Here is a 26,250-nt window from a genome sequence, read left to right on the forward strand (position 1 = left end):
TACTTTCACGTTATTACCGTTGTGCATCGAGTCCCATCTGCCACTTCCCATTGAATAGTTTATCTGCCTTCCAGTGTGTTTTCTCCTTATTCTTTCCCTAGGCAGTATCTCCAGAACAAATTTTCTCTTCCTTTCCTCCAAAAGCTGCGTGACGCATCTCCTCTTTACTTTTTCTTTGCAGGAAATCTCCATAATAGTTGCCCTTTTCCTGGTAAGAATCCTTCAAAAGCGGCTCAGCAGGAAATATTAGGCTCTTTTTTTCATCCCTATACACTCTGGCATTTCGTCCAACGTCATGACATTGCTTAACGTTCCCGAGCTACGGGAGGGGCGGAAGAAATAGAGGCTCCACATGCGACCCGTGGGACCCAGGGACACAATGGCTGGTGAACACTGAAGCTGAATTAGAACATCAGAGCACACTCTCCCCAATTCTCCGCCGCCAAGTTGATGAGCCCCAAGTAACAAGTTAGAGCGTTTTATTGCGGAAGGCAAGACTGTCCAGGGAGACCCTCTCCACGGCACAGCGGAAAGGGGAGATTTAAAGCTAAAAGTGAAGCCGATATTGAAAAAAAAAAAAATCTTCTGCTAAAATAACTCACCCTAAATACCAGTTAATGGTGGGAGAATTTGAAGCATGTGGTATATTCAGAGTAACCAGAGCCACAATAAATTACGAATTCAGCTCCACCCCTGATAAGGCTGATTCAATGCTCCGCAATAAAGGCCTAACAGAAGAAAAGCCTGCCAACTTCCAGGCTTAATAAATATCTCTTAAAAAAGAGATATATCTCTATCAATGAAAATTTATAAGGTACAAAAAAGAAATGAAACCAAACGAAACAAAACAAAACAAGGAAAGGAAAGGAAAACAAAACCCACGTCCACGAACAAAATAATCAACATAATCAGGGTCAGGTATGACACAGATATTAGAATTATCAAGAAAGGAATTAAAAAATTCATAGTTAATATGTAAAAAGCTTTAATGGAAACAATGGAACTATGAAAGAGCATGAGGGTAATTTCATCAGAGAGATGGAAACTATATGAAAAAAAAAAATGAGGGGGCAGGTGGATGGCTCAGTCGGTTAAGTGTCTGACTTTGGCTCAGGTCACGATCTCATGGTCTGTGACTTCGAGCCCCACGTTGGGCTCTGTGCTGACAGCTCGGAGCCCGGAGCCTGCACGGATTCTGTGTCTCCCTCTCTCTCTGTCCCTCCCCCACTCACGTTCTGTCTCTCTCTCTCAAAAATAAATAAACATTAAGAATTTAAAAAAAGAAAAAAATGAAATTGCTAGGAATAAAAAAAATAGTAAAAAATATTTTTCTTGTATTTTTTTTAATGTTTTTATTTATTTTTGAGAGAGAGAGAGAGAGAGAGAGCAAGCAGGGGAGGGGCAGAGAGAGAGGAAGACACAGAATCCGAAGCAGGCTCCAGGCTCTGAGCTGTCAGCAGAGAGCCGGACATGGGGCTCGAACTCACGAACCATGAGACCACGACCTGAGCCGCAGTCAGACACTCAACTGAGTGAGCCACCCAGGCGCCCCATAAAAGATGTTTTTTATAGGCTCATCAGGCTCAACTTTGTCAAGAAAAGAATCAGGAATTTAAACATAGATGGAAAACATTATCCAAAATTAAAACATAAGGGAAAAAAGTGAACACACACATACACGTGCACACCTATGTGGGAAAACACCAAGTATTATTAAAATACATGAAATTGGAGACAGACAGAGAGAGAGAGAGAGAGAGATGGGGACAAAGAAATATTTGACGAAACAATTCCCAAATATTTCCTAAAATTATTAATAGATACAAAAGCACAGATCCAACTAGCTCAGAAAATATCAAGTGAGAAAAATAAAATGCACACCTCGGGGCGCCTCGTTAGCTCAGTCGGTTAAGCGCCCAACTCTTGGTTTTGGCTCACGTCATGATCTCGAGGTTGGTGGGTTCTAGCCTTGCATAGGGTTCCACACTGACAGCGTGGAACCTGCTCTGAGATCATTTCTCTGCCCCTCTCTCTGTCCCTCCCCTGTGCTCTCTCTTTCAAAATAAATAAATAAACTTTAATAAAATGTGCCCTTGGATTTATCCAAGTCAAACTGCTAAAAAGCAAAGCCAAGAGAAAATCTTACTGGCAAATGAGGACAAATAAATATTAACTGTCACAGGTAATAAGTACAGACTTCTCGTCATAAGCCCAGGTAAGCAGGAAGACAAGTGTTTGAAGTGTTGAGAAAATATAAAAACCCAACAACCCAGACTCTATAGCCAGTGAAAGGATCCTCCCGAAATCAAGAAGAAACAAAGGCTCTGTGACCAAGATACGCTAGGAGAATTTATTGCCAAAGACTCGCACTCTGAGGGATTTTAAAGAAAGGTTTGAATGCAGAGGAAATGGAAAAACAGATGGAAACAGGGATGTAGACAAACAAAGGAGGTGTGCCAGAAATGGAATAAGTTACAGTAATTTTGAAATTTATTCTTTCATATTATTGATTACTCTAAAGGATGACTTCACTGTCTAAAGCAAAAATAACAACATATTTTGTGTTTGTGATGTATGTAAAAGTAAAATATATGACACAAATCTCAAAAAAAAAGTGGCAGGGAGAAAATAAAGGTATAGTGTTTCAAGGTCTTTAAACTACATGTAAATTATTTGAAGGTAATTTGATTAATAAAGGTGTATATTTTAAATTGCAGGGAAATCACTAAAAGCAATTTTAAAAGAGAGTTATAAATAATGACCCAAGAGTAGAGATAAAATGAAATCATAAAAAATAATCCAAAACAAAGGTAGAAATAGATGAAAAAAACAACAAATAAATAAAATAAAATATAAAACAGTTAGCAAGATGATAGATCTTAACTCAACTATATGAATAATACCATTAATGTAAATGGTCAAAAATCACCAATTAAGGGACAAATTGTGAGACTGGTGGGGAGAGGAAGGAATATGTCCCAGCTGTAGATTGTCTACAAAATAACACACTTTATGTAAAGGCATAAATGGGTTAAAGGTTAGGGGATATGTTTCAACGCTAATCAAAATAAAGCTGGAGTGGCTATCTTAATGTCAAACTTGTCTTCTGAACAAGGACCTCTGCTTGGGATAAAGACAGACATCAATCACATAATGACAAAATACTAATCGTCCAAGAAGACATAAGAATCTTTAACATGTAGGCACAGAGTTTGAAAGTCCATGAGGCTCAAACTAAATTTGAAAGGAAAAATAGGAATTAAAATAGCCAAACAATTTTGAAAAGGAAGACAGAAAGAATTGGGATGATTCACACTTCTTTATTTCTGGACCTGGCAGAAAGCTGTAGTCTAGACACTTTAGACAGGCATATGAATGACACAGAAGAGATTCTAGAAGGAGACTCACACATACACAGTCAATTGATTTTCAACACAGTCACAAAGACATTCAATGGAGAAAGCATAGTCTTTTCAACAAATGCTGTGGGAAATTATGGATATTCTTATGCAGGAAAATAAACATCCATCTATATGTACACCTTGTTCAAAAATTAATTTAACATGAATCATAGAAAGTGCTATGTTTGTAAATGTGTAACAACCAACTTTGTTGGGGGAAGAAAGAAAGCTTCACATTTTTGCATTTGTTGATTTTCAGAGTATGAATAACACTGACGTGGCTTACTTTCAGTTAATAATATCATCAGAAAATTCACAAAAGTCTATGGCTTTAACAACTGGTTCTTGAGAGCCAATAGGGTCTAAGTATCCAGAGCACAACACTTAACTCCTAAATGAAAGACGTAAACTAGAAATGACCAAGAAGAATTGAAAGGAGAAAATGTCGTGCCATTGGATAAGGCAAAGATTTCCTAAATACAGCTACAAAAGCATGAGCCGTAACAGTCACGGGTTCTTACCCAAATGTAAAGAAAACCCGGCTTTAAATAAAACCTGCACTTGGATGTTTATGGTGGCAATATCGGTAATTGTTGAAAAAGAGAGTACTGGTCAGCAGTGAGAAGAAATGAACACTTATAGACACAAAAATGTACTTTATTTTATTTTCTTTTAATTTTAGTTAAATCCAAGTTAATCAACATATAGTGTAATAATGGTTTCAGGAGTAGAAGTGAGTGATTCATCACCTCCATATAACACTGAGGGCTCATGGCAGAACTCTAAAGCTGCATAGATCAGTGGGTTCTAGAGATTGGGCGTGGAAGGGAAGGCTGACTATGACAGGTAGGTTGGAATTATCGAGAGTGACGACACTGCTCTGTGCCTTGACTATGGTGATAGCTAGACTCCACAGCTGTATCAGAACTCTCAGAACCGTAACTTACAAAGCTGGGTTTTCTTCTGTGTACATTATGGTTTAATAAAAAATGGGAAATATCTAAATACTCTACAAGTTTTAAAGAAACGAATGAATAATCAAACATATAAAGCAAACTATAGCCACCCAAATATAGCACATGCATTTGTTTAGGTACAACATGGCTTATGCATTGGCCTCCAAGTTATCCTGGAAATCAGACTAAAGTTGCCTTTTTTCATACTACTACTAGGTTTTCTTTGAAAATTACATACGCTGCAAGGAATAAATTGTGACAGGCTGGGACCAAACGAGTGGTTACTGGGCATGTCTTCTGTGACTTCACGACTAAATCCATGTTCAGCTGGGACAGTACATGCATTTTTACAAGGGACGATGGAGGAAGGTGTGAAAGCAGAATGTAAAATGTCAACATTACATAATTCAGCTTCTCCAAACTATGCGTTCCTATATTCGTGTTGTAACAGCCTCATCAGAGTGATTTAGATTTGATCTTAGCACTTTAATTCTTGGGGCACCTGTGTGGCTCAGTCGGTTGAGCGTCCAACTCTTCACCTCGGCCAAGGTCAGGATTTCATAAACCAAACCATGAGATCGAGCCCCACATTGGTCTCTGTGCTGACAGCACGGAGCCTGTTTGAGATTCTCTGCCTCTTTCTTAAATCAACATTAAAAGAAAATAATTCTTAAAACTGTAAAGAATTTGCCTTTAAGCTAAATTCCATATTCTTTTTCATGTCTCATGGGCGTTTTCTCTACCTTCCTATGTCTGCTCCAGCTCTCCTCCTCAGGGAGACTGTGCTGATTATACCTTACCTACCCCTCTCAACCTTCCTAGGAGGTAAACATCACTTCCCTGGGAAGGCTCCCCTATGGATGGGATGATTGTTTCTCTCATGTGTCTCTGCTCTGGGAGCCCTATGCCTCTCAGTGTCCCAACACCTGTTGTACAGAGTGGTAGTTAGATATCTTCTTAGCAAAATCCCCCCAGACCACACGCCCCATGCATCGGGACTGTTTATGTCATCATCTAACCCCAGCACCTAACCCTAATACATAAATAAGTGACGTACTGAGAACCTGGGTGGCTCAGTTGGTGAAGTGTCTGACTTCCGCTCAAGTCATGATCCCATGGTTCATGGGTTCGAGCCCCGCATCAGGCTCTGCGCTGACAGCTAGGAGCCTGGAGCCTGCTTCAGATTCTGTGTCTCCCTCTCTCTCTGTTCTTCCCCTGCTTGCTCTCTCTCTCTCTCTCTCTCTCTCTCAAAAATAAATAAAGATAAAAAAAAATAAGTGATCCATTTGAGTCTGGCTGGCAAATACATTAAGCCATCAAGTTAAGCACTTCAGTGCTGGGATTTAATTTGGCATTGTATACTTGGCCAAAAAATATTAAATTCATAAATAAATTTTAACCTCAGATCCATTTAACTTACAAATGTGGTGAATAATTGATTTATGGAGTGAAAAGGAAAACTTTTGCAAGATAGGCATCTGGCCACAATAATCAATTAGAGAAAGGAGTTTTCAGCCCTTAGTGAATTTTTCCGAGGCCAGCTCCCAACACGGGATGATGCCATAATCCACAATCATATGGATCCTGAGTCAGTCAGTCTGGGCTCAGACCTTGGCTAGGATGGCCAGCATACATAACCATCATGATCAAGTTGACTAACCCCTCTACTTCGGCTTTCTCTGAAATGGACTGGAGAAAGTGATAGAACGGGGCTCATGACAAGACATAATCCCAGTTGAATGCTTACAATGGTGCCTGGGACCTGGCAAGGTTTTAATAAATGCTAGTCATTTACACTAGTGATATTGATTAGCCTCTGAGGGACAGAGTTATAACATAGAAGCCGATGAAACAAACCCGCTAAGAGTTAACGTTTTGTTTTGACGTTAACGTGTTTTAGGTAGAGTCTGAAGCCGTTTCAGAACTGAACCAATATGAAGCAAAACTGTAGGCATCGTTACAGCAATTAAGATTGAAAAAGCATTTTAATACCGCAAGTCAACTGCGTTCCTCATATCTCCCGGATAGGTGACTGGTTTTCTGGAATTCTAGCTCATGATATTTTATAGTTCCCTAGTGCCAGGATTGGGACTCGCAACCAGCACCATGAGTCAGTGGCTCAAGCATCAAATTTGACTTGACAAGGAATATTAAATTGTCATCGTGGCAGATTCCGTTCCACGTTTTGGACCTAAACTCCCGTGCAGTTAGATGCAAAATAACAAAACCCACCAACCATACATATTAATTTAAAATGAACCGGTCTTGACAGGTAGAATTTGTTCATTTAGGATGCCTCATGGAGGAAAGTGGGGCTAAAGTGTTTCATCCCTAACTCCCCGAAAGTTACACTGAAACAGAGATGCCTCTGTTTCAAAATCAGAGCTTCACAATATCTCAAGTGTAAAAGATTCTCACTAAGAATAGATTTTACCAAGATATACATCATGCCACATCCCTGATTTCCCTAATCCTATCCTATGCCCCATTATGTTGCTAGTTACCCACGTCCTAAGCCTACCTGGATCTGTCACCAAGCCCAGTTTCCGCCCTCTGCGGCCTCCCCCGTTTTTAATCAAAGATTACCAAAGTTTACACACGGGCATCTGCTGTCATTAGAGTGGGCCTGATGTTTGCACAAGTGCAGCAAGCATGGTAATTGACCGCACAGGGCTTTTTAAGTTTGCTTTGCTGGAACTTCTCATGAAAGATCGCCTCTCTTGGCTACAAAGACAAGCCAAGAACTCATCATCAGGTGATTTGGGAGAATTCCTCTCTTTTTGAGGTCCCCCAGATATCCTCAGATTCCCGGGCCTGCCAGGAAGTAAATTTCCTTCCTCACTGTAAGGTTAGGAACCCCGTCAGTCAGGTACCAGGCTGTTTTTTCCAGAAGGGCTTTGTAATCATTGGCTCCATAAAGTCAGCCTTAGTTCCATTAAACTTTGTGGTCATATGCACATCGTTCTCAAATATGATAGGCCAAAGTCTTGGTTATATAACCTTTCATTTTTTTAATTATGTCCTGTTATAAAGAGAACAGATTCCTATTGGATTTCTGCAAATAATTATATTGGCATGAAAATTAGAACATTCAATAAGAGTTTGTAAATCCTAGAGGGATCAAGCAGGGAGAAAAAGATAAATGACTGGTTTCTCTTTACAAAAGTATAATCTGCTACATTGTTACTAGTTATAGATAGCTTAAGAGAAAAGCAAAAGGGGTTCCTCATATCCAGAAAACAGAGCATAAAAGAATCAGCACTGCTCCGCACAAAGGCTGTAAAAAAATATTATCATTCTTCATCAGTTAATTCAGTCCCGTGTAATTAGGTCTTGTTCGGCTTGATCTTGGATTAGCAGTTTTATGAACTTGTCAGCTTCTCCACGAGAGCACTAGAAATCCTCACTCAGTCCAGTGGGATGGTCTGAAATATATTTAAACAAAGTCACAGGGAGTCTGTATTCCGGGGTATCTGTCATCATTTTCTCTATGGGTCTCTGAGACAACCCCTTTTTATTGAAGACGAAGCATTCTGGTCTGCAACTGATTGCAAAAACTTTTGAAAAAGAATAAGAGTGAAATAAAACCTATCTGTGGATGTCAAAAGACTTTAAATGACTGTGGTTAAAGATCTGGTGAGAATTCATTTGACAAAGACATTTGGTTCTTTGTTTCTTTTTTTGGGTTTTTTTTTTGCTTTATTTTTTTATTTTATTTTTAATGTTTATTTTTTTATTTTTTTATATGTATAATTTATTGTCAAGTTAGGTAACATACAGTGTATACAGTGTGCTCTTGGCTTTGGGAGTAGATTCCTGTGATTCATCACTTATATACGACACCCAGTGCTCATCCCAACAAGTGACCTTTTCTTTTTAATTTTTTTTTTCAACGTTTATTTATTTTTGGGACAGAGAGAGACAGAGCATGAACGGAGAAGGGGCAGAGAGAGAGGGAGACACAGAATCAGAAGCAGGCTCCAGGCTCCCAGCCATCAGCCCAGAGCCTGACGCGGGGCTCGAACTCACGGACCGCGAGATCGTGACCTGGCTGAAGTCGGACGCTTAACCGACTGCGCCACCCAGGCGCCCCAACAAGTGACCTTTTCAATGCCCATCACCGATTTCCCCTGTCCCCTTGCGCCCCCCCCCCCCCATCAACCCTCAGTTTATTCTGTGTATTTAAGAGTCTCTTGTGGTTTGCCTCTCTCTCTGTCTGTAACTATTTTTTTTTCCTTTCCTTCCCCCATGGTCTTCTGTTAAGTTTCTCAAATTCCACAGGAGTGAAAACACATGATGTCTGTCTTTCTCTGATTGACTTATTTCACTTAGCATAATACCCTCCAGTTCCATCCACATTGTTGCAAATGGCAAGATTTTATTCTTTCTCATTGCCAAGTAGTATTCTATTGTATATATAAACCACATCTTCTTTATCCATTCATCAGTGGATGGACATTTAGGCTCTTTCCATAATTTGGCTATTGTTGGTAACATTGCTATAAACATTTGGATAAATGTGCCCCTATGAACCAGCACTCCTGTATCTTTTGAATAAATTCCTAGCAGTGCTATTGCTGGATCATAGGATAATTCTGTTTTTAATTCTGTTTTTGAGGAAGCTCCACACTGTTTTCCAGAGCGGCTGCACAAGTTTGCATTCCCACCACATCCTCACCAGTATCTGATATTTCCTGAGTTGTTAGAAATTTGGTTATTTCTGTGGCATATAATGTTTTTAAATAATAGCCAGAAGTAGGACTGATAACATTATACCAGGACATGTCATGAACAGCAGGGGCCTTGGCAAATGTCTAAGAACTTCATATAGTTTCTGAAATATTTATATTATTTACATTCACCCATCTATATAGAACCTATGGGGAAGGTTAAGCATCTCTTCCTTTTTGAAAATAATTTTCATACAATTGAACACACCAAGTAAATTTAATTACTCTTTTTGCAGGATGAAAAGACAAGTCCTTTGAGATTTTCCAGGGGCCCTCCGATAAATCTCAAAGTCGGTTTGAGATTACAAAAGATTTCACAATTTAGAATTTGACTTTGGAAGGCAAAATATCAAAAATGTCAAAAGGTTTGAACTCTTGAATAAGTAAGACCCTGGGTCTAAAAATATAGTTACCTACCTATTTAACCAAAGTAACAATACAATAATTCAAAAGTAAACATAGAACGTAATAAGATTTCAAAAAAAGCAAAAAAAGACAAAAGCTTAATTCGGTATAAAGGTAGGAATATTCAGTTTTCTTAAGTATTGAAGAACGTAATAAAGTCAATACAAAGCACAGGAAGTTGTTCTGGTAAGACAAGAATCTTTGTTTTCTAGGTAGGTTACTTACAAAGGCAATAAATAAACAAATAAACAAACAGCAAAAACTATAAACTTTTACAATCCCTTCTTGAGAGAAGACCAATAATCAAAGAATACTTTGTTGCTATAACAGAGAAAAAAACCAAATTCTGGTTTTGCATTTGTGTACTATTAATACTGAAACTCTTAAAAAAAAAATAAGAAAACAACTTACAAATAAAACCACCTAATCTTATCCAGGTTTGATCTCACAGGACAAGATTCCGTTTTCAAGATTCCTTTTTCCCAAACTGCCTGTAACTTTCTCTTTTTTTTCCTATTTTTTTAAATATTCTAATTTTTGAGTTTTTTAAATTTTATTTATTTATTTATTTATTTATTTATTTATTTATTTATTTTTATTTTTGAGAGAGAGAGAGAGAAAGAGAGAGCTTGGGGGAGAAGGGCAAAGGGAGAGGGAGCATATCCCAAGCAGGCTCCACACTATCAGCATGGAGCCTGATTCGGGGCTCAATCCCACAACCCTGGGTTCATGATCAGAGCTGAAATCAAGAGTCAGATGCTCAACTGACTGAGCCACCCAGGCCCCCCTGCCCGTAACTCTCTTATACATTCGTTTTTGTCCTTTATTTTCACCTTTTACTTTAGAACAAAATTACTCTTTTCCCAAAACAAAAACACACCCTATAAACGTGCATACTTTGCCTACAATGTTTCCCTTCACCCTGATTGTTACTAGTAGTTTTATTTTCACATATTGATTGTAGTTTTGAGCCGTTAGTAACCTCTACTTTCTTACAGAGAAAACTAGGAAATAAACAGTTGTGAATTGCAGCAGACTGCTAAATTTTATGAACACACATGTCACAATTTTTATCAGTATATTCTTCCTTAGAGTATATTTTTTCAATGTGACAAAAAAAAAAGAACATGTTTATTAACAGATTCACATATATTTAGCTTCTCTATCCTGTATGAAAATATGAAGCCCAGCCTATAAAAACTTAAGTGTAGTCTTAATAATTGTTTCAGTGGACTCTCTTACTTAGAAATTATTAACTGTTACCTACCACTTAACTCTAAGGTTATAAATTTCCAAACAGATTTTCAGGCAGACATGTGACAACACTAAACAAAGCTAGACATCATCTGGAGTTATTATTCTGATAACTCTTTGTTACGGCACATCCATGTCAGGCAAGGATCACAAAAGCAAAAACCTAAAGAAAGTTAAATACATGGGGTTTTTATTCGTTTTACCGCCGTGCTTGATCTCCATCATCTATCTATCTATCTATCTATCTATCTATCATCTATCACTTATCATCTATCTATTATCCATCTATTATCTATCTATCTTTCTATCATCTATCATCTATCTATCCATCATCTGTGTATCTATCATCTATCTATCTACCTATCATCTATCTATTAGCTATTTTTCTATCTATCATCTGTTGTCACCCACCATCTATCTATTGTCTATCTATTCATCTATTATTTATCTATCTATCTATCTATCTATCGTCTATCTATCCACCTATCTTCTTCACATATGCATTTAAATCTCCATATCATAATCAGCAGCATCAGTGCCCTGACATTTCTGTCTAATACACGAGAGTGCTTTTAATTCCCAAATGTATGTTCTCAGTGTAAAGGCTGGTGCACTGAAGGTGATGCACTTTCTCAAAACATGCAGGACGGAAAATGCCACAACCTACCAGAGGGGCAGGAAGGCAGCAGTGCTGGCTCATCACCTTCTGTGGCCGAAGCCTGGCGAGACGTGTCACATTAGAGGAATCCTTACCTTGTTTTCTAACTACAGGAAAAAGCACCAGGGTTGGCGGGATCAATTCCGTGATGCCAAAATGCCATCAGTAAACCCCAGCTGCCCGTTCTTCAGCGGTACGATTATGAAGTAGCATTAACTGTCTTGCAGGCCAACAAGCTGAACTTCATGATATTTAAGGGGCACTGACCCATCCCAAGTCATCCATAGAGAGTTACCAATATCTTCGATTCGAAAACCTTACATTATCGAAATCTATGTTTATTTTATGTTCATTTGCGATTTTATTTTTTTAATACCTTATCACGCTGGAAAGTAAAACATCCCTGTATGTAATTGTTATACTTTTAGCTAATCTACCTTATTTTCGGTTGTATTAAGAAATGGAGGGTCTGTCTGAGGTTGTCTCTCTGGTGGGAGAGCCCAGCAAGGAACCCCACGAATACTGGTACACAGAAGGTACTCACCTCTTCAAACAAACCACTTCGTTACTCTCCAAGACTAAGCCCCTTATTGTAAACAAATAGCAACTTGTGAAAGGTCCATTTTGCCTTACCTTTTTGAATGGAAATGTGGCACTTCTAATATTTTATATGGTATAAAAAGATATATGTAAAAAAGCACTTTATATAAATATTTTATATTTATATCTAATATATAACAATATAAAAGATAAAATGAGAGGCACCAAAAAATAAAGTAACATTCTCAGAAACACATCTGGTGACATATTTTGTATTGCCTTCTTACTATGTGACTCCTAAAATGTATTTTCCTCTGATTAGAATATAGCAAAACCACTCAATCCAACCAAGTGACATTTGCTATTTCCAAAATCGACTTTAATTTTGTTCAATTAGTTTTTTAATAAAATAAAAATAAAAACTTTATTTTTAAAAACTAATTTTAAAGCTAATTATGCTTTCAGGGCAAGAGATCTAATCTCTTAAACACTCCCTGACTCCATGTTCTAAGAGATTTCTCTAGCCAGAGGTTAAGCTTCAAGCTTCACGGACAGCTTTAAGACAAGATGCTCAATTCAAGCCTAGCTTATTTACCTTATGTCCTTGATTTCTCAGGTTTTACTCTAGAAATCTAGAGAGTGACCTGTGTCCTTTAGAAAATATACAATATTGTTGAGAAAAAGAGCTATTTATATTTATATGTTTGTGTATTTTCAGTTCCATCTTTGCAAAAAGTTTCGGGGCGGAACTCAAGGGAAAGAAACGTTTCCAGTATCAATTTCTGCATGAAAATAGTGACAGCTCAGACTGTGGTGTTTCTGGTACAAGAGGGTCAGTAAATTCACAGCAGCTCTTGTAATTTTTCTCTTATGATTACAATCAAGCAGTTTGTTGTCCTGGTGGTTTTTGTTTTTTTTTTTAATTTTTTTTCAACGTTTTTTATTTATTTTTGGGACAGAGAGAGACAGAGCATGAACGGGGGAGGGGCAGAGAGAGAGGGAGACACAGAATCGGAAACAGGCTCCAGGTTCCGAGCCATCAGCCCAGAGCCCGACGCGGGGCTCGAACTCCCAGACCGCGAGATCGTGACCTGGCTGAAGTCGGACGCTTAACCGACTGCGCCACCCAGGCGCCCCTGTCCTGGTGGTTTAATTTAAATATCGGTTAGTTAATACACACTGCAATATTGGTTTCAGGAGTAGAGTTCGGTGACTCATCACTTACATAAAACACCCAGTCCTCATCCCAAGTGCTCTCCTTAGTACCCAACACCCATCTAACCCCCCACCACCACCCTCCAGCAACCCCCAATTTGTTCTCTATCCTTAAGAGTCTCTTGTGGTTTGTTTCCCTCTCTTCTATTCCCCCCTTCCCATGTGTTCATTTCTTTTATTTCTTAAATTCCACCTGTGAGTAAAAACAGTTTTTATGTTTGCAGAATAGAAAGATAAGCTGTCCCGTTTTTTAAACAATGAGTTTTCCTGAAATAACTAGGATGCAAACAGTTTTGATTAATCATCGCACATACAGAGATCTTCTTCAAGAAAATCTTTTTCTTACCATAGCTCTCCAGCTGAGATACGGTAAAATACAATAGATGAGAGAATAGGTTCTGAAGTCAGAAAGCCCGTAGTCAGATTCCGACCTCTGTGACTCATTTGCTGTGAGATCTTGACCACATCATCGAATCGCTTCAAACCGCATTCGCCACCATCTAGAAAATGGTGATAATGATAGCGCCTACTTTGTACAATTCTCATAATGATTCAATGGAAAGGTAGCTATAAAGTGCTAGACACAGTGCGTGACCTGTGCAAAGGGTTGATGTGTTATGGTTTCTCATTAACAGCAGTGATGGCATCATTCTGCCAGGATGACTCCCGCATCTGCAATTTTTCCCCATAAATATGAAGGAAGCACTCTCTTTTTCCTTTCTACTCTCATATTCACATTAGGGCTTTAACTGATAGATCCTTGAAGCATTACGGGGCGTATAGAAACTTGGAAGGCCATTCAGTACACTTTTTGGCAACACGCAATTTCGTTGGTGGTTCTGTTTCAAAGAGACTTGTGACACGAACCATGGAGATAAAAAGTAATTTCTTGACCTCAAAAGATCAAAAAATCCTTCCAGTTTTCAAATTATACAATTACGTCAATTTGCGTTCAGCAAAACCGAAGCCGCGTTTTTGTCTTTCTATAACTTGATGTAAGGGAATTCCCAGAGGCCTCTCTCTGGAGCTCTTTTGCATACTAATTATTCAGCGGTTTAAATCACAGCAGCAGCACCATCTATTGGGGAGTTTTTCCTGAAACAAATGTTTCTACAATTCTGGGAACAAAAAATATCACAAAATAAATTTATGTTCATTTCAGTTTTTCATCGAGATAAAAAGAAAATGTATTTTAGTAAAAGAATTTCTTCTAGTGAACATAGTCAGGAATTGGTAAGAGTCGCAAGTCAAGGTTTCATGACAGTCACTGTTGAGACATTAAAACAAAAAAAGGGAAAATTAAGTATCAAAAGTAATAGGCCTTAGGGGAGCATACTTCTTCCCTAATTATCACAGTCTGATGCACGCATGCCTTTTGACTGCTAAATGACTGGGGAGATGTGACAATCTTCGCCGAAAATCCAGCCCCTTGTCACTCCTTTGTGCCAAGGTAATTCAGATGCAATGGATGAAGACTAGATTAGACCATGATCCACTGATCATAGCTTTCTGTTGGGTTTATAGTACCAGATGGCTTAATTATTCTCAACAGTTCTCAATCTCTGTCTGTCAGGGAGACCAGATGTAATTTCTACCTTCTGGAGAAATAGATGCCTACGATTGAATACAAGAAATAAAATATGAAACAGACCCAAGAGTTGAGGTGAGTTAGTAGAAGTAAGTCCATGTACAAAGCAAAGTCCATATCACCTCCCTCTTCCCTGATAGCAAGGGTTCAGTGCTGGCAGAGCTGGAGGCACATAGGAAGCATTTTGACAGAGGTAAGTTGTGGCTACACCTATTCGTTTATATTCAATGTTCGCACACTCACAAACACACATATATTTGTGATTAGCTAATAAAACACACATAATTCATGTTTTCTACCAGTGCAATTTGATTTCACGTTTATTTTTTGTGTCTTAAGGTAGACATTGAGTAATGTCCCAATGTATTCATTGGGTTAATAGCTTGTAAAATACGCCAAAATGCTAGATAAGGTCCTCCATCCAGCTCTGTTTGTGATGGACTTCACATCATGCCTTACTTGTATCTTGATTTAGATCCATCTTCTAAGGGTTTGACTAATTCTAGCATGCCTTCTGTCTTCTCCAGCAACTCACCACACAAGGCAAACAGAAATAAAACTGTAAAAAAAAGGGCTATTATATCTTAACCTTCATGTGTTAAAACAATGGAAATTCCCCATATCTGTCCCATTCCACTTTAGTACATTCAAGGTTGGCTCATGAGCCCTAGTGTGCCATATGTCTGCCAAATACCCAACCACATTCAGCGTGGGAGGAGAGGTCACAGGGAGCCTTTTGGTCGGAAGATTAATGGATGTTCAGTGTATTCAATGTCAACACCCAAATAGCATTCTCCTCTTCATGTGTGAAAAATGTTTTTCACTTTAGTAAACACGCATTCAAATTTCTAAGGTTCCTCCTAAACTCACCCCAGCCTACCCCTCACCATGAGTTTACCCTGGATATCCTCCAGGCTATATATTTAGCAAGGACTGCAAGCTCTTGGCACACACAATGTGTGTCTTTATTTTTCTATCATCATCCCTAAGCACGCTATCCAGCCCCTAAGGAGCAATATGTAAATGTTATGGAATGAAAAGGAAACATCTACACCTTGACCACAAAAGAATGGATTTTTTTAATAAATGACATAACTGCTTTTTCCACTGAAAATTTATAGTTCCAGAACAAAACTATGCTACAGTATACCTACATGGTGCTTGGGAATATGAAAAAAAATGATAGTATCACATTTTCATGTCCCATATTTGTTTTTCAGTGATAGACGTCTCTCTAAAAGTATACCACTTATGACCTAACAGTTACATGATTGCAAAAAAAAAAAAAAAGATATGTTAGCAATTCAAAGATAAATATTGATTTTAATTCAATATTTATATTTATTTTAATGTTAATTTGAAAGCTGTTAGGAATCTTTATGATCCATGCAAAACATTGTAAAAACAAACCACGTCAAAAAACATTGCAAATGAGGAATTTCAGCAGTAAGGAATCTTTGCCAATTTTTCTGGTTAATTTGGTTATATTTAAAATATTCTTAAGTCAGTTCCATAGCAAAGTACCCAGAGTCACAATAAAAGCTCATAGATAGTACAAAGTCAAGGAGATGGGAGGATGCTCCATATCCTACTGGTCTTTAAAGAGCATAAGAAATTTAGGGAAGCATTTTAAGACGAAAAATTAAGAGCAAACAGACTTAAGCAAAATACTCAGGAGTCCCACATCCTCAGTGCATTGCCAACATTCTCCACATTTTCCATCTCGGGCAGGGTTTGTTTTTGTTTTTGTTTTTGCCACCTGGAACAAATTCCACACGAGAAATTAGCACTCCTGAAAAATACGAGGGGGCAATAATAAAAGTTAAGGCATAGCCAGTCGGGTTGCAAAGCTGGTGGTGGCTCATTACTAAGTAGGTTCCATTGTGTTAGGATGGCTCCCGTGCAAAGCAGCGTCCTAACCCCGGGGGTTCCTGCTGGAGGCATTAAGAAGAGGGAATGAAGATTTCTTTTCCAAATTAAGTTGTCAAGGAGCTCATTTACACTACACAGTGAGTGTATGTGGGCGAGTTGCTGAAGATGATGATTTATGAGGCTATAGACACAAGTCATTCTGGTGATGGAAATCCACAGCAAAATCCACTTAGGAGGACAAAACAGAGCTCCTATTATCTGTGGGAGGTAAAACCACACGGCTTTTGCCCTCACAAATTTCAAGTTACCCTACTGGGTTTGGGAATGGAAAGCAAGCTCACTTACTTAGAATTCATGTTTTGGTGTAATATTATTACACAAACACGTATTTTTTTTTTAAACTTGATATTCATTGGATCTAATTTAAAGGAATTTTGAAAAGATGTTTCTTCTATTTTTGAAGGGAGGGTGAGGACTGGACTGACCAATCACATCATGGAGAGCTAGGTAACAAATAGACATTTAAAATATCTAAAGGTGAATGAATTGTAGCTCTCCATCTTCAAAGGCAGTAAACCTCCCCGCAAAAAAATTATGTCTTAAAAGGCTAGGCAAATACATAAACGTACGTGATTAGTGTACGTGGCCATTAGCAGTTAACATCTTCACAGTGTTTTCTTTAAAAAAAAAAAATCTGAGCACAAAAAATGCAAAATGATAAAACCAAAATGGAAACTGTAGCTTACCTTTCTCCACTCTCTTTGGTGTGCATGCTCTTTAAATGCCAAGAAAATTAATTTTAAGAGTCTTATGAGAACTTATAGGCTTTGATCTTACATGTTAAATGTATTTGCAATGTCCTATTTTAGTAGCAAAGTGTGAGTCCCCTTGACAAGTAAATTCCTATGTAAACAACGGAAAACGGAAAAACTCACTGTAGTGCTATGGTTAATCTAGTTTTACATTTTTTACAAGTGTTTCTACAGAGTGCGCGGACGAACCTTTAGAATAATTCTATGTCACCTGCTTCTGTGAGTTCTAACTTTTATTTACACCACCTTCAATGTAATGTAACAGCTTCTCATTCATGTGCATTAGATTATTATATACTTCCTATGCTATAGGAATGTAAGCACTAACTACTTATTCACGCTGACATTATCTTATTGCAATATTCATTTCCTTATAAAAGATTACAAAACCACCACACAAATTGACAGCTTATTTTCTGCTCCTTTTGCTCCGTATGAGACATGCTGAAGCAGCCCGTGCTTTTGTTTTGCTTGTATAAAGGAATTCATCAAGGTCTCCCCTCACCTAGTTCCAGATTCCAGGGGAACAACGTGACCAATCTACGCATTTTATTTCATTCACTGATAAAAATCAGATGTATTTGTTCATGTATTTATGGGCAAATGATACACATGTTACTGCGTATGTGACGATACCAATTAATACAAATAAAATTAGGGATTCAGGAAAGGTTTTGGTTTGCTTTTATGTATCTTTTTTAACTCTTCTGATGCTTGATATATATAACTAGATTTTCCAAAAAAAAAAAAAATTACAACATTTTTTTTCCCAAACAAGTAAATATGTAATCTCTATAGGATTCCATGAGTTTTCCTGCCAATATTTGATGGACTTTTATGACCTTTGCTCGAAGAAGTCCTAGTAATCACAAACTTTTAAAATGTAAATAATTTCATTATGCATGAGTGCATAAATAAAAAAATATTAAGGTGCAAAAAGGGTTCAGGAATTATAGATAGTAAATACAGTTTCTCAGGACGTAGAGTTGAATCAGGGTCATATTTCAAATTAGAATAGATTTTAAGTTAAAAAATAGTATCGTTTTAAAGGCATTTACACTTTAGTACGATTAACATTTGTCAGCTAGACCCACTCGCTATTATAATGCCAAAAATGTTGATAACTCAATTTTTACTCGTGTTAAAAATATCAGTTTTATATTTTTGTAAAATGTGGATATCGCATGCTGGAGCAGAAAGGTGGGCTTGAGCCACATAAGGGCAGTGCAAGAACATAATTCAGAATTGAGTTAGTATGAAAATGCATAGATTTTGACATAGTCATATTATCATCATTCTTAAAAATCAAATTAAACTTCTGGAGTGCTACCATTTTAACAAGCTTGTGGGGAATATGGAAACTTACTTTCACATAAAAGTGTCCTCCTGTCGGATGTTCATTTTAAACACTTTTAATAAATAGCATATTGGAAAAAAAATCTCACTTTCTGGAAACACCCTCCCTGCCACATAATGCCTCTGGTCACCACGGTGTCCTGTAGATCTCACAGAGTGTCCCTGTGATCTCAAGATAGCCTCGTGAGTTGGGCAGGAGGTGTGGGGGTTCCTGAACTGGCTCCATAGATGGGGAAACTGAGGCCCAGAGCCAGGGAAGCACGGATCAGATGGTGTGTATTCCAGATGTCACTCTTTCCTCCCCAATGAAAGGAAAACACATTTCACATTTTCCTCTGATGATGTATATTTTTATGGACCACACACAGGAACTTCACCTCCATCAAAGATCCTTAGCCAAACAACCCGCACAGCTGTGACTGCGGGTGACAAATGACTTCGGCAGCACGACTGTCATGGCTTCTCCCTAATGCAGTGTTTGGCATCCAGCTCAAAACAGAAATAAATAAGTAAGTAAATAAATAAATAAATGACAGGAGTGGAATCAACAGGATGAAGCTGTTTTCCTAATATAAAACAAACTCCTGAAATATACGTCTTTTTAGCTTGATCGATTCAATAACTTATTTATTAGACAGCATAACCAAATAACAACCTGTATGTAGTAAAGCTGTAAATACAAACAAATATATGTGTTACATTTTAGTAAGCAATAAAAATAACAAGTACTCATATATTTTTCAATCTCCGAAGGGTGATATGATCTGCTAATGAAGTTTGCTGCTTGTTTGAAACTGAACACTGAACAGAAGGTTGAAAAAATGAGGGACCAGAGGACTAACTCACCAAAGGCAGTAAGACACAGATGAAAAATATTCGCTAGCATCGAGCTGTTGGTGTTATCAGCATTAATAAACAATGCCCGTACTTAGACGTGTGTCTCCTAATCACAGAGCCAAAATACCCAAAATGATGTTTGGTTGATGTTTCTTGATTTTTTTTTTTCCTAACAAAATGTGATAGCATTTCAATTCAAATTAATTAGATTATTGAGTATCCTATTATGTTGTCCATCTAAGACCAGGAAAACGTAGAGCCTTCATCAAAGTATACTTTTTTCATTTCTCTAATCCTCACTGCATTTATTGTTTGAAAATGGAAGCCAATGTTTCCCCATGTTCATACCGATCTTAGAAACAACTGATGCCATATTGAAATGTCCGTTTCTTTTAGACCCATGCCCTCTGACTACAATACTGGATTGGACCTTGTACCACATCAAGAATTCTATGTGATAAAAGCAGACTGCCTGCCCATAAAGCATTAGCTGTCTGGTTCCCATAATATCTCTCCCAAAAACCTTCCTGGGTGACAAATACATATGTATAAATAGAAATGTATTTCAGTGTGCAGTCTCCATCTAGACCCACGGCTAGATCTCCACATGGGAGTGTGCATTGGAGTGTGTGTTTTCAAGAGGTACGGTGTGCATTTTCCCTTCCCCAAGTCCTTCATCCTTGGCCTTCGCTTGCATACATTTTAGGAGTCGAGAGACAATTGGAAGGCGTTAGAGCAAGCCAGACATCAAACCCATTTATTCTGCATCTTAAATTATGACTTTTTATCATCAATATTTTGGTTACAGTGTTACACAAAAGACAAATTAACGTCCGCTGTGAGGTCTCTTCTTGGATTGCTTTGGGATTAGCAACATTTCCTTGGCCTATGAACCCTGCACCCATCATCTCCCAGCCTCGTCTTAACACTATTGTTGTACAAGGTGCCCAAACAGGAAGGCTTTGCAAAACTGCTCCCAGGGTGCCTCCGCCAATACCTGTAACCGCTGTGACTTCCAGGTGGCTTCTCGACAGGTGCTCCCAGAGAGTGTCAACAAGCCTCTTTCCTTGGCGAATCAGAGGAGGATCCTGGAGGGGAGTAGCCCGTCCTGCTGGCTTTGAAACACCTGATCCGGATACACTCACGGAGGGGTGGACACAGACAGATGAAGACAGGCAGCTGGGAAGACCGAAGCACGCTGGGCCAAGGAAGCGTGTGTTTAGAACACTCGGTCATTACGCTGCCATGCTTCTCTTATGTGATTCAGGCCACCCAGGAACATCAAGTTGTTAAAGTATTCCAGAGCGTTAAAAAAAAAAAAAAAAAAAAAGAGAGAGAGAGAAAGAAAAAAAAAAAACCCAACAATCCAGCTGGTTAGTTCTAAAGGTGCATCTGAGAGAATCTCTTTGAAAGAAGCAGAATTGTCTGTCTGCTACTTGGACTCTGAGATACGGGTACCTTCTGTTTGGTGCGGTCTCATCCACAACAAAATACACAGGTATATTTCTGTTTTGTTTGTTTGGTCTCATTCAAGAAATCGACATACGTTTCTCTCCCCCATCCCAGGACGAAAAATAGAAGTAAGGGTAAGGAGGGAGAGCTGAGTGTGGAAAGAAAGCAAAGCTTTTCCAGAAAAAAAAAAAAGAACAGCGACAACCAAAAAAACCCCCCCACACACGTAAACAATACAAAGCAAAAGTCGCAGTCCCATCGTGCAAAATTTGCTTCTCCGGAGAAAGCGCTTCTTGACAGATTCACAATGTCCCCTTCCCCCTCCCGAGGCCTCCCGTCCACCCGGGGGCAAATACAGAATGAAAGCGAAGCCGTTCTTTTCCTTAAGGCGGAACAGACACACAAAGAACACATTTCAAGGACTATCCGGCCGGTGGTGATTCGTGGGGCTCTTGCTCTGAGTCCCGCCTGCGACCTGCAATCCATCCTGGAGATCGACGGCACTCCTCGCGTGGGGCAACAATACAACGTACAAACAAAAGGAAGAGAAGTCAACGGCCCCGACAATAAAATCCAGTATTGACTTTACGATCACAGGTACAAATTGCTCAAATCGATAAATTCGTTTCTCCTTAAGACCTCGTCGTCTAAAACTAATTAGAAGCCAGGTTCCCGAGGAGTGGCCGATATGCAAAGAAAATACTGGAGATTTAGAAGGAAATCATTCTTCTACCTCAACAGTCTGAAGGAGGTTGGAACCAAGTGGTCCTGTTCTGGCAAGTTCAGGGTGTTCGGAAGGGCAGACGCCTGGGTCCAGATCGCAACTTCCCCACCGTCTGGGGGCTCTGTGTTCATAGAGGGAAAACCAAGAAGCCCGAGAATGTGGAGTACTTCCAGCCTCCCATGAGGTTGCCCCTCTCCAGTTTGAGATGCACGGTGTCCTCTTTCTCCATCAGCAGCAGGACACCATTGCTGGCGGCTTCTCTGGTGACGTCCTGGTCCCCCGCAAAGGCTGAGATCACTGGGTAGCCGTTCTGCATCAAACTGACCTGCAGGGCAGACGGTAAAGGTCAGCAGACCGTGCAGGACCCCACCTGCCCGCACTTGTCCTCACCTCCCCCGCGCCCCACCTCTTCCAGGGGAGGCCCGGGCCAGGGCCTGGCCCAGAACGCGAGGCAGGCCCTGAGCCCGGAGCCCTGGGTCAGCCGGCTCCCTGGCTGGCGTGGGGTCACAGAGGGGGTGCCAGGACCTGCGGCCACGGGGCGTTAGTAGTCCGATGCTGGAAGGGTCCAGGCAGCTTGGAAGCTACCCACCTGGATGGTCTGTCTGTTGTACACTTTGACCACGTGGAAGCTGAAGCTATAAATGCCTTTTCTCGGTGCTACAAATATGCTGGAGGCAAGATCGAAATGGTTGCCAATATTTACTAATACCTGAAAGAGAAGAGGGAATACAGCACAAACGTGGCAAGCCCCTCCTCAGCATCTGTTTTACCCAGACTGGCAACACCACCCACTGACGCCAGGTACTCCAGGAGCCGCCGAGCCGCAAGCCAGCGCCCAGGCAGTGAGCCAGGGCTGCCCCCGGGGGGAGGAGCCGGTGGTAAAATGCCCTGCACGGGGAAGGGGCTGGAAAAGAATCCTCATGGATCGCAATGAACAAGGATGTTTAAAAATGTATCTCGCCTGTGGATTGACAAGGTGCGTGCAAATTTCGCGCGGTGAGGGCCAGGGCGAGGGAGAGGAACGGAAGACGATAAGGTCAGGACACGAGCGAAACGGAGTCTGTTCAGACGTGTGTGGGATTCTGGGGACTTCGACATGAAGTTCAGTTTCGCAGAAATAGAGGGCCGCGCCAGACTGAATGGGGCCAATCGGGCCATGGGGTCATCAATACCAAAGCCAATTCAATGAGATAACCTCCAGCAGCTCAAGCTTGGAACTCCACTCCACTGCGCCCAGGAGAGAATGGACGGTGTGAGGTTCTTGTCCCCACGTGTCCCCAGCCCCTGGCACCCTCCGTGGCAGCGCCCAAGAGGTTCTGGATCTCGGGTACTCAGTGGAAGACCCCACGGGGGTAGGCAAACCCTGGCTGCAGCTGATTCCCTGCACTTTCCTCTGAGCCGTGCGCTTGCTCCCTTGGCTGAGCTATGATGTCATGCAGAAAGGCTTGAGGAAGCAAACGGTGTGCAGGCAGCAGTTGGATACTCTGAGCTCAAACTGCAGGAGGGAGTCTGCAAGACTAATGACAAAATTAACCGGAGGATACGAGGTCACGTGACCCTGCAGCCGCCTTTTCTCAAACAAGAGGGGGGATGAGGGTGTTGCAATGCCATAAGCAGACTTTGAAGAGTGGAGGACCCCTCGTAATGACCCAGCGCCCTTTCAGATGGTTAAGGCAGAATCTGGCCACTCTGTCTGGATCCTGTCCCCATTCCTACTCACACACAAATGCACAACTCAGTTAAAATCATCAAACGGCCCCCCTCGGTGCTCTCGGGCTTTTAAAACAGACAGCCAGCAACAACAAAACCCGAGATTAGGGATCCTGTCATCTGTTCAGAAAAGGAGTCTCAGCTGAACACCTTCTGCTGTTATTTCTCACACACTCATCACAGATGAATGATGTGCAATCCCCCAGCCGTGTGGGACGTTGCCCTGAGAAGCGCCGTAAGGACTCGGGGAAATAAGCCTGGAGCCAGCTTCTTCGACACAGCTCAGGGCGCCACTCAGTCCCCCTGCCTGCCGGGCTCACGCAGACACTCCGGGCTCTATTGTCCTAGACCTTGTACTTCACAACGCCTGTCTGTCTCTTCAAGCCTGTGCTCTCTCCGTCTGCCTTACAACACTTTATAAGAGAATAAAGCACTCTCCTTCCAAACCCTTGGGGCTGTTTCCTCCACCTCAACGACCTCAACTCTTTTCCATCCGTTTACATTCAGGGAACTGGTAACTTTTGGGCCCTGTTGTAGATGAGAGGACACCCAAGGAGCCCAGAAAAGCAGGTTTTCCGTACACCCTACCTGGGGAGCCAGGGAAACATCGTTTAACCTGTCCTGCCATAGTTAGCGTGTCTATAAAATTAGAATCTTCCTACAACGTGTCTTGCCCGACATCACACCAAATGACACGATGGATTAGCAACGCTGTGAAAACTATTTGTAGGACCTCGGGAGATGACTAATAATAAGGCACGAAGAAGGATGCATTAATAGTGTAAAGAGGTTGCAAATACCCATTTCATTATTGTCTACTGTACCTGGACATCATTAAAATAAATAATTTTATTTAAAAAACAGATTAAAGAACGATTCCCCCCGCCCCCAAACCTCCAAACCTCAAGTAGATAATCCTTAGCAAGAATGAACATAAATTAATACTCTGGCCTAAAAAGAGGCAGCGGTATGTGTAGGTTTACTGGGTGTGAGAGTCGGTTAACAGAAAGGAAGTTAATTAAGTGTGGCTGGTGAGCCCAGCCCTCTGTTTTAGGGGCAAAAGGAAAGGACTGAGCAGGTAAAGTTTGGGAACCGCCATAAGGTTTTCAATCTGTTTCTGAAAAACAACAGTAACCAAGACGGGAGGGCACAGGAGGAAGGTCACAACCCCCCATCCTGAGCCCGATGACCCAGAGAAGGGATTGCCAAGGTCTGAGCATTCAGTGACCCTTGTGCTTTGAACCTAGAAAGAGAAGTGGAATGGCCTAGGGCAACATAAGTCACTGATCCCTACTTGTTTTTTTCTTAATCTATAGAACCACACTATATATAATATTTACGGGCCGGGTATATTTGCACATTACAATGCATGTATCGTACTTCCTATCTATTCCATTTCTCTAACCACACTCTATTTTGTTTTGTATTTATATAGCCATCCCTGCCGTTGCCCCCACATTCTTCCCAACTTTTTTTTTTTTTTTGAATATAAGCATCCTGTCCCCAAACCATCCCCCAATAAGCAATAAGCACATAGTTTCTGATCGAGAACCCTCTCTTTGGGTGTGTTATCAACGCGCTCAATCCTCAAGTTGGCCACCCGGGGGGCTGAAACCCATCCACCCCAAACGACAGCCCTCACCCCAGAGGAGAGTAAAATGGGCAGTTTCCTTTTGGGAAATGCATTCCAGGTCTCTCGGCTTTAAGGGACCGTCAGTCGTCCCAGTGCGAACTGAGCTGATGGTGATACAAAAGCTACAATCTGAAAAGGGGAAATGGCAAGGAGGGCTTACTCGAAAAGGCAGGAAGGACAAGGGCAGGGCGGGGAGGCGGGGAGAGCCTGGAAGTCCCCAGCCCACGCGCCCGGGCCCCCGCCCTCTCCACCCGCGGCGGGAGGCGAGGCGGCCCGGCCGGCCGGCTGACCTGGTCGAAGTAGATGGTCATGGTGCGGTTGCTCATCTCGGACGGCTCGTGGTTGGTGCTCCGCGTGGCGGAGAAGGCCACCTTGGCGCTGCCCGAGCGCACGGAGATGCCCAGGGAGGAGGTGACCGCGCCGTCCGCCGACGGGCTCGAGTCGCACACCACCAGGCACTTGCCCTCCAGCACGATGGGCTCCGTGTCGTTCTGCGCCCGCACCGGGCAGCCGGCCGGCAGCAGCAGCAGCAGCAGGGCCAGCGCCGCCCCCAGGCAGGAGCCGCAGCCAGCCGGCTCGCGCAGCGCCCCCCGGCGCCCGGGCATGGTCAGCGGCGGCCCTCGGGGGCCCCGGCCGGGCGCCGCCATCCGGGCAGGGGGGGGCGGGGGCGCGCGAGGGCGACGGCGGGCAGCGGCCGGAGGAGCGCGGGAGGGCGCGCAGGACTGCGCGGGGCCCGGGGAAGCCTCCTTTGGCCTGGGTCCCCTGCTCTGCTGGTCAAGGCCAGGGTCGTCCTCAGGAGAAGGGCGCCAGCGGACCTGTGAGGGCAAAGAACCCAAACCCTTAGACTGGGAGATGAAGCTGGGGAGGGGGGGGAGGGGAGGGGACGCGGGGAGCAGGTGCCTGCAGCCTCAAGGAACCCCCCTCCTCCCTGGAGGCCACCCTCTTAGTCCCGCGCAAAGCTACCCCCTCCCCGATTGGCACAACAGGTCGGAGGAACGCCCCGGCGCACTGGGCAGGGCATCCCTGAGGGCTCCTGGGCTGCGCGCGCCGGGGGTGCGGTCAGGTGCGTGGCCCGAGGTTCTGCAGGGCCTCGGCCCTCAGACTCGG

General features: G+C 41.6%; 1 protein-coding gene across 1 annotated transcript; it reads right to left on the bottom strand.

The window, feature by feature from the left end:
- Window positions 1-20,367: 20,367 nt before the first annotated feature.
- Window positions 20,368-25,790, bottom strand: CBLN2 (cerebellin 2 precursor). Its single transcript, XM_047828003.1, has 3 exons — window positions 25,434-25,790; window positions 22,390-22,509; window positions 20,368-22,125 (listed from the first exon to the last, which is right to left on the bottom strand). Exons 1-3 carry the CDS (start codon window positions 25,788-25,790, stop codon window positions 21,928-21,930), a joined length of 675 nt encoding a protein of 224 aa, XP_047683959.1. The 3' UTR covers window positions 20,368-21,927.
- Between the last annotated feature and the right edge of the window lie 460 nt (window positions 25,791-26,250).

This window comes from Prionailurus viverrinus, chromosome D3 (genome assembly GCF_022837055.1).
Source record: "Prionailurus viverrinus isolate Anna chromosome D3, UM_Priviv_1.0, whole genome shotgun sequence".
Classification (NCBI taxonomy): Eukaryota; Metazoa; Chordata; class Mammalia; order Carnivora; family Felidae; genus Prionailurus; species Prionailurus viverrinus.

Coding starts and splice junctions, on each gene's coding strand:
- CBLN2 (XM_047828003.1), bottom strand. CDS start 25,790: ATGGCGGCGCCCGGCCGGGGCCCCCGAGGGCCGCCGCTGACCATGCCC. Junction 22,510..25,433: donor TGACCATCTACTTCGACCAG/GTCAGCCGGCCG, acceptor CTTCTCTTTCAG/GTATTAGTAAATATTGGCAA. Junction 22,126..22,389: donor ACAACAGACAGACCATCCAG/GTGGGTAGCTTC, acceptor TCTGCCCTGCAG/GTCAGTTTGATGCAGAACGG.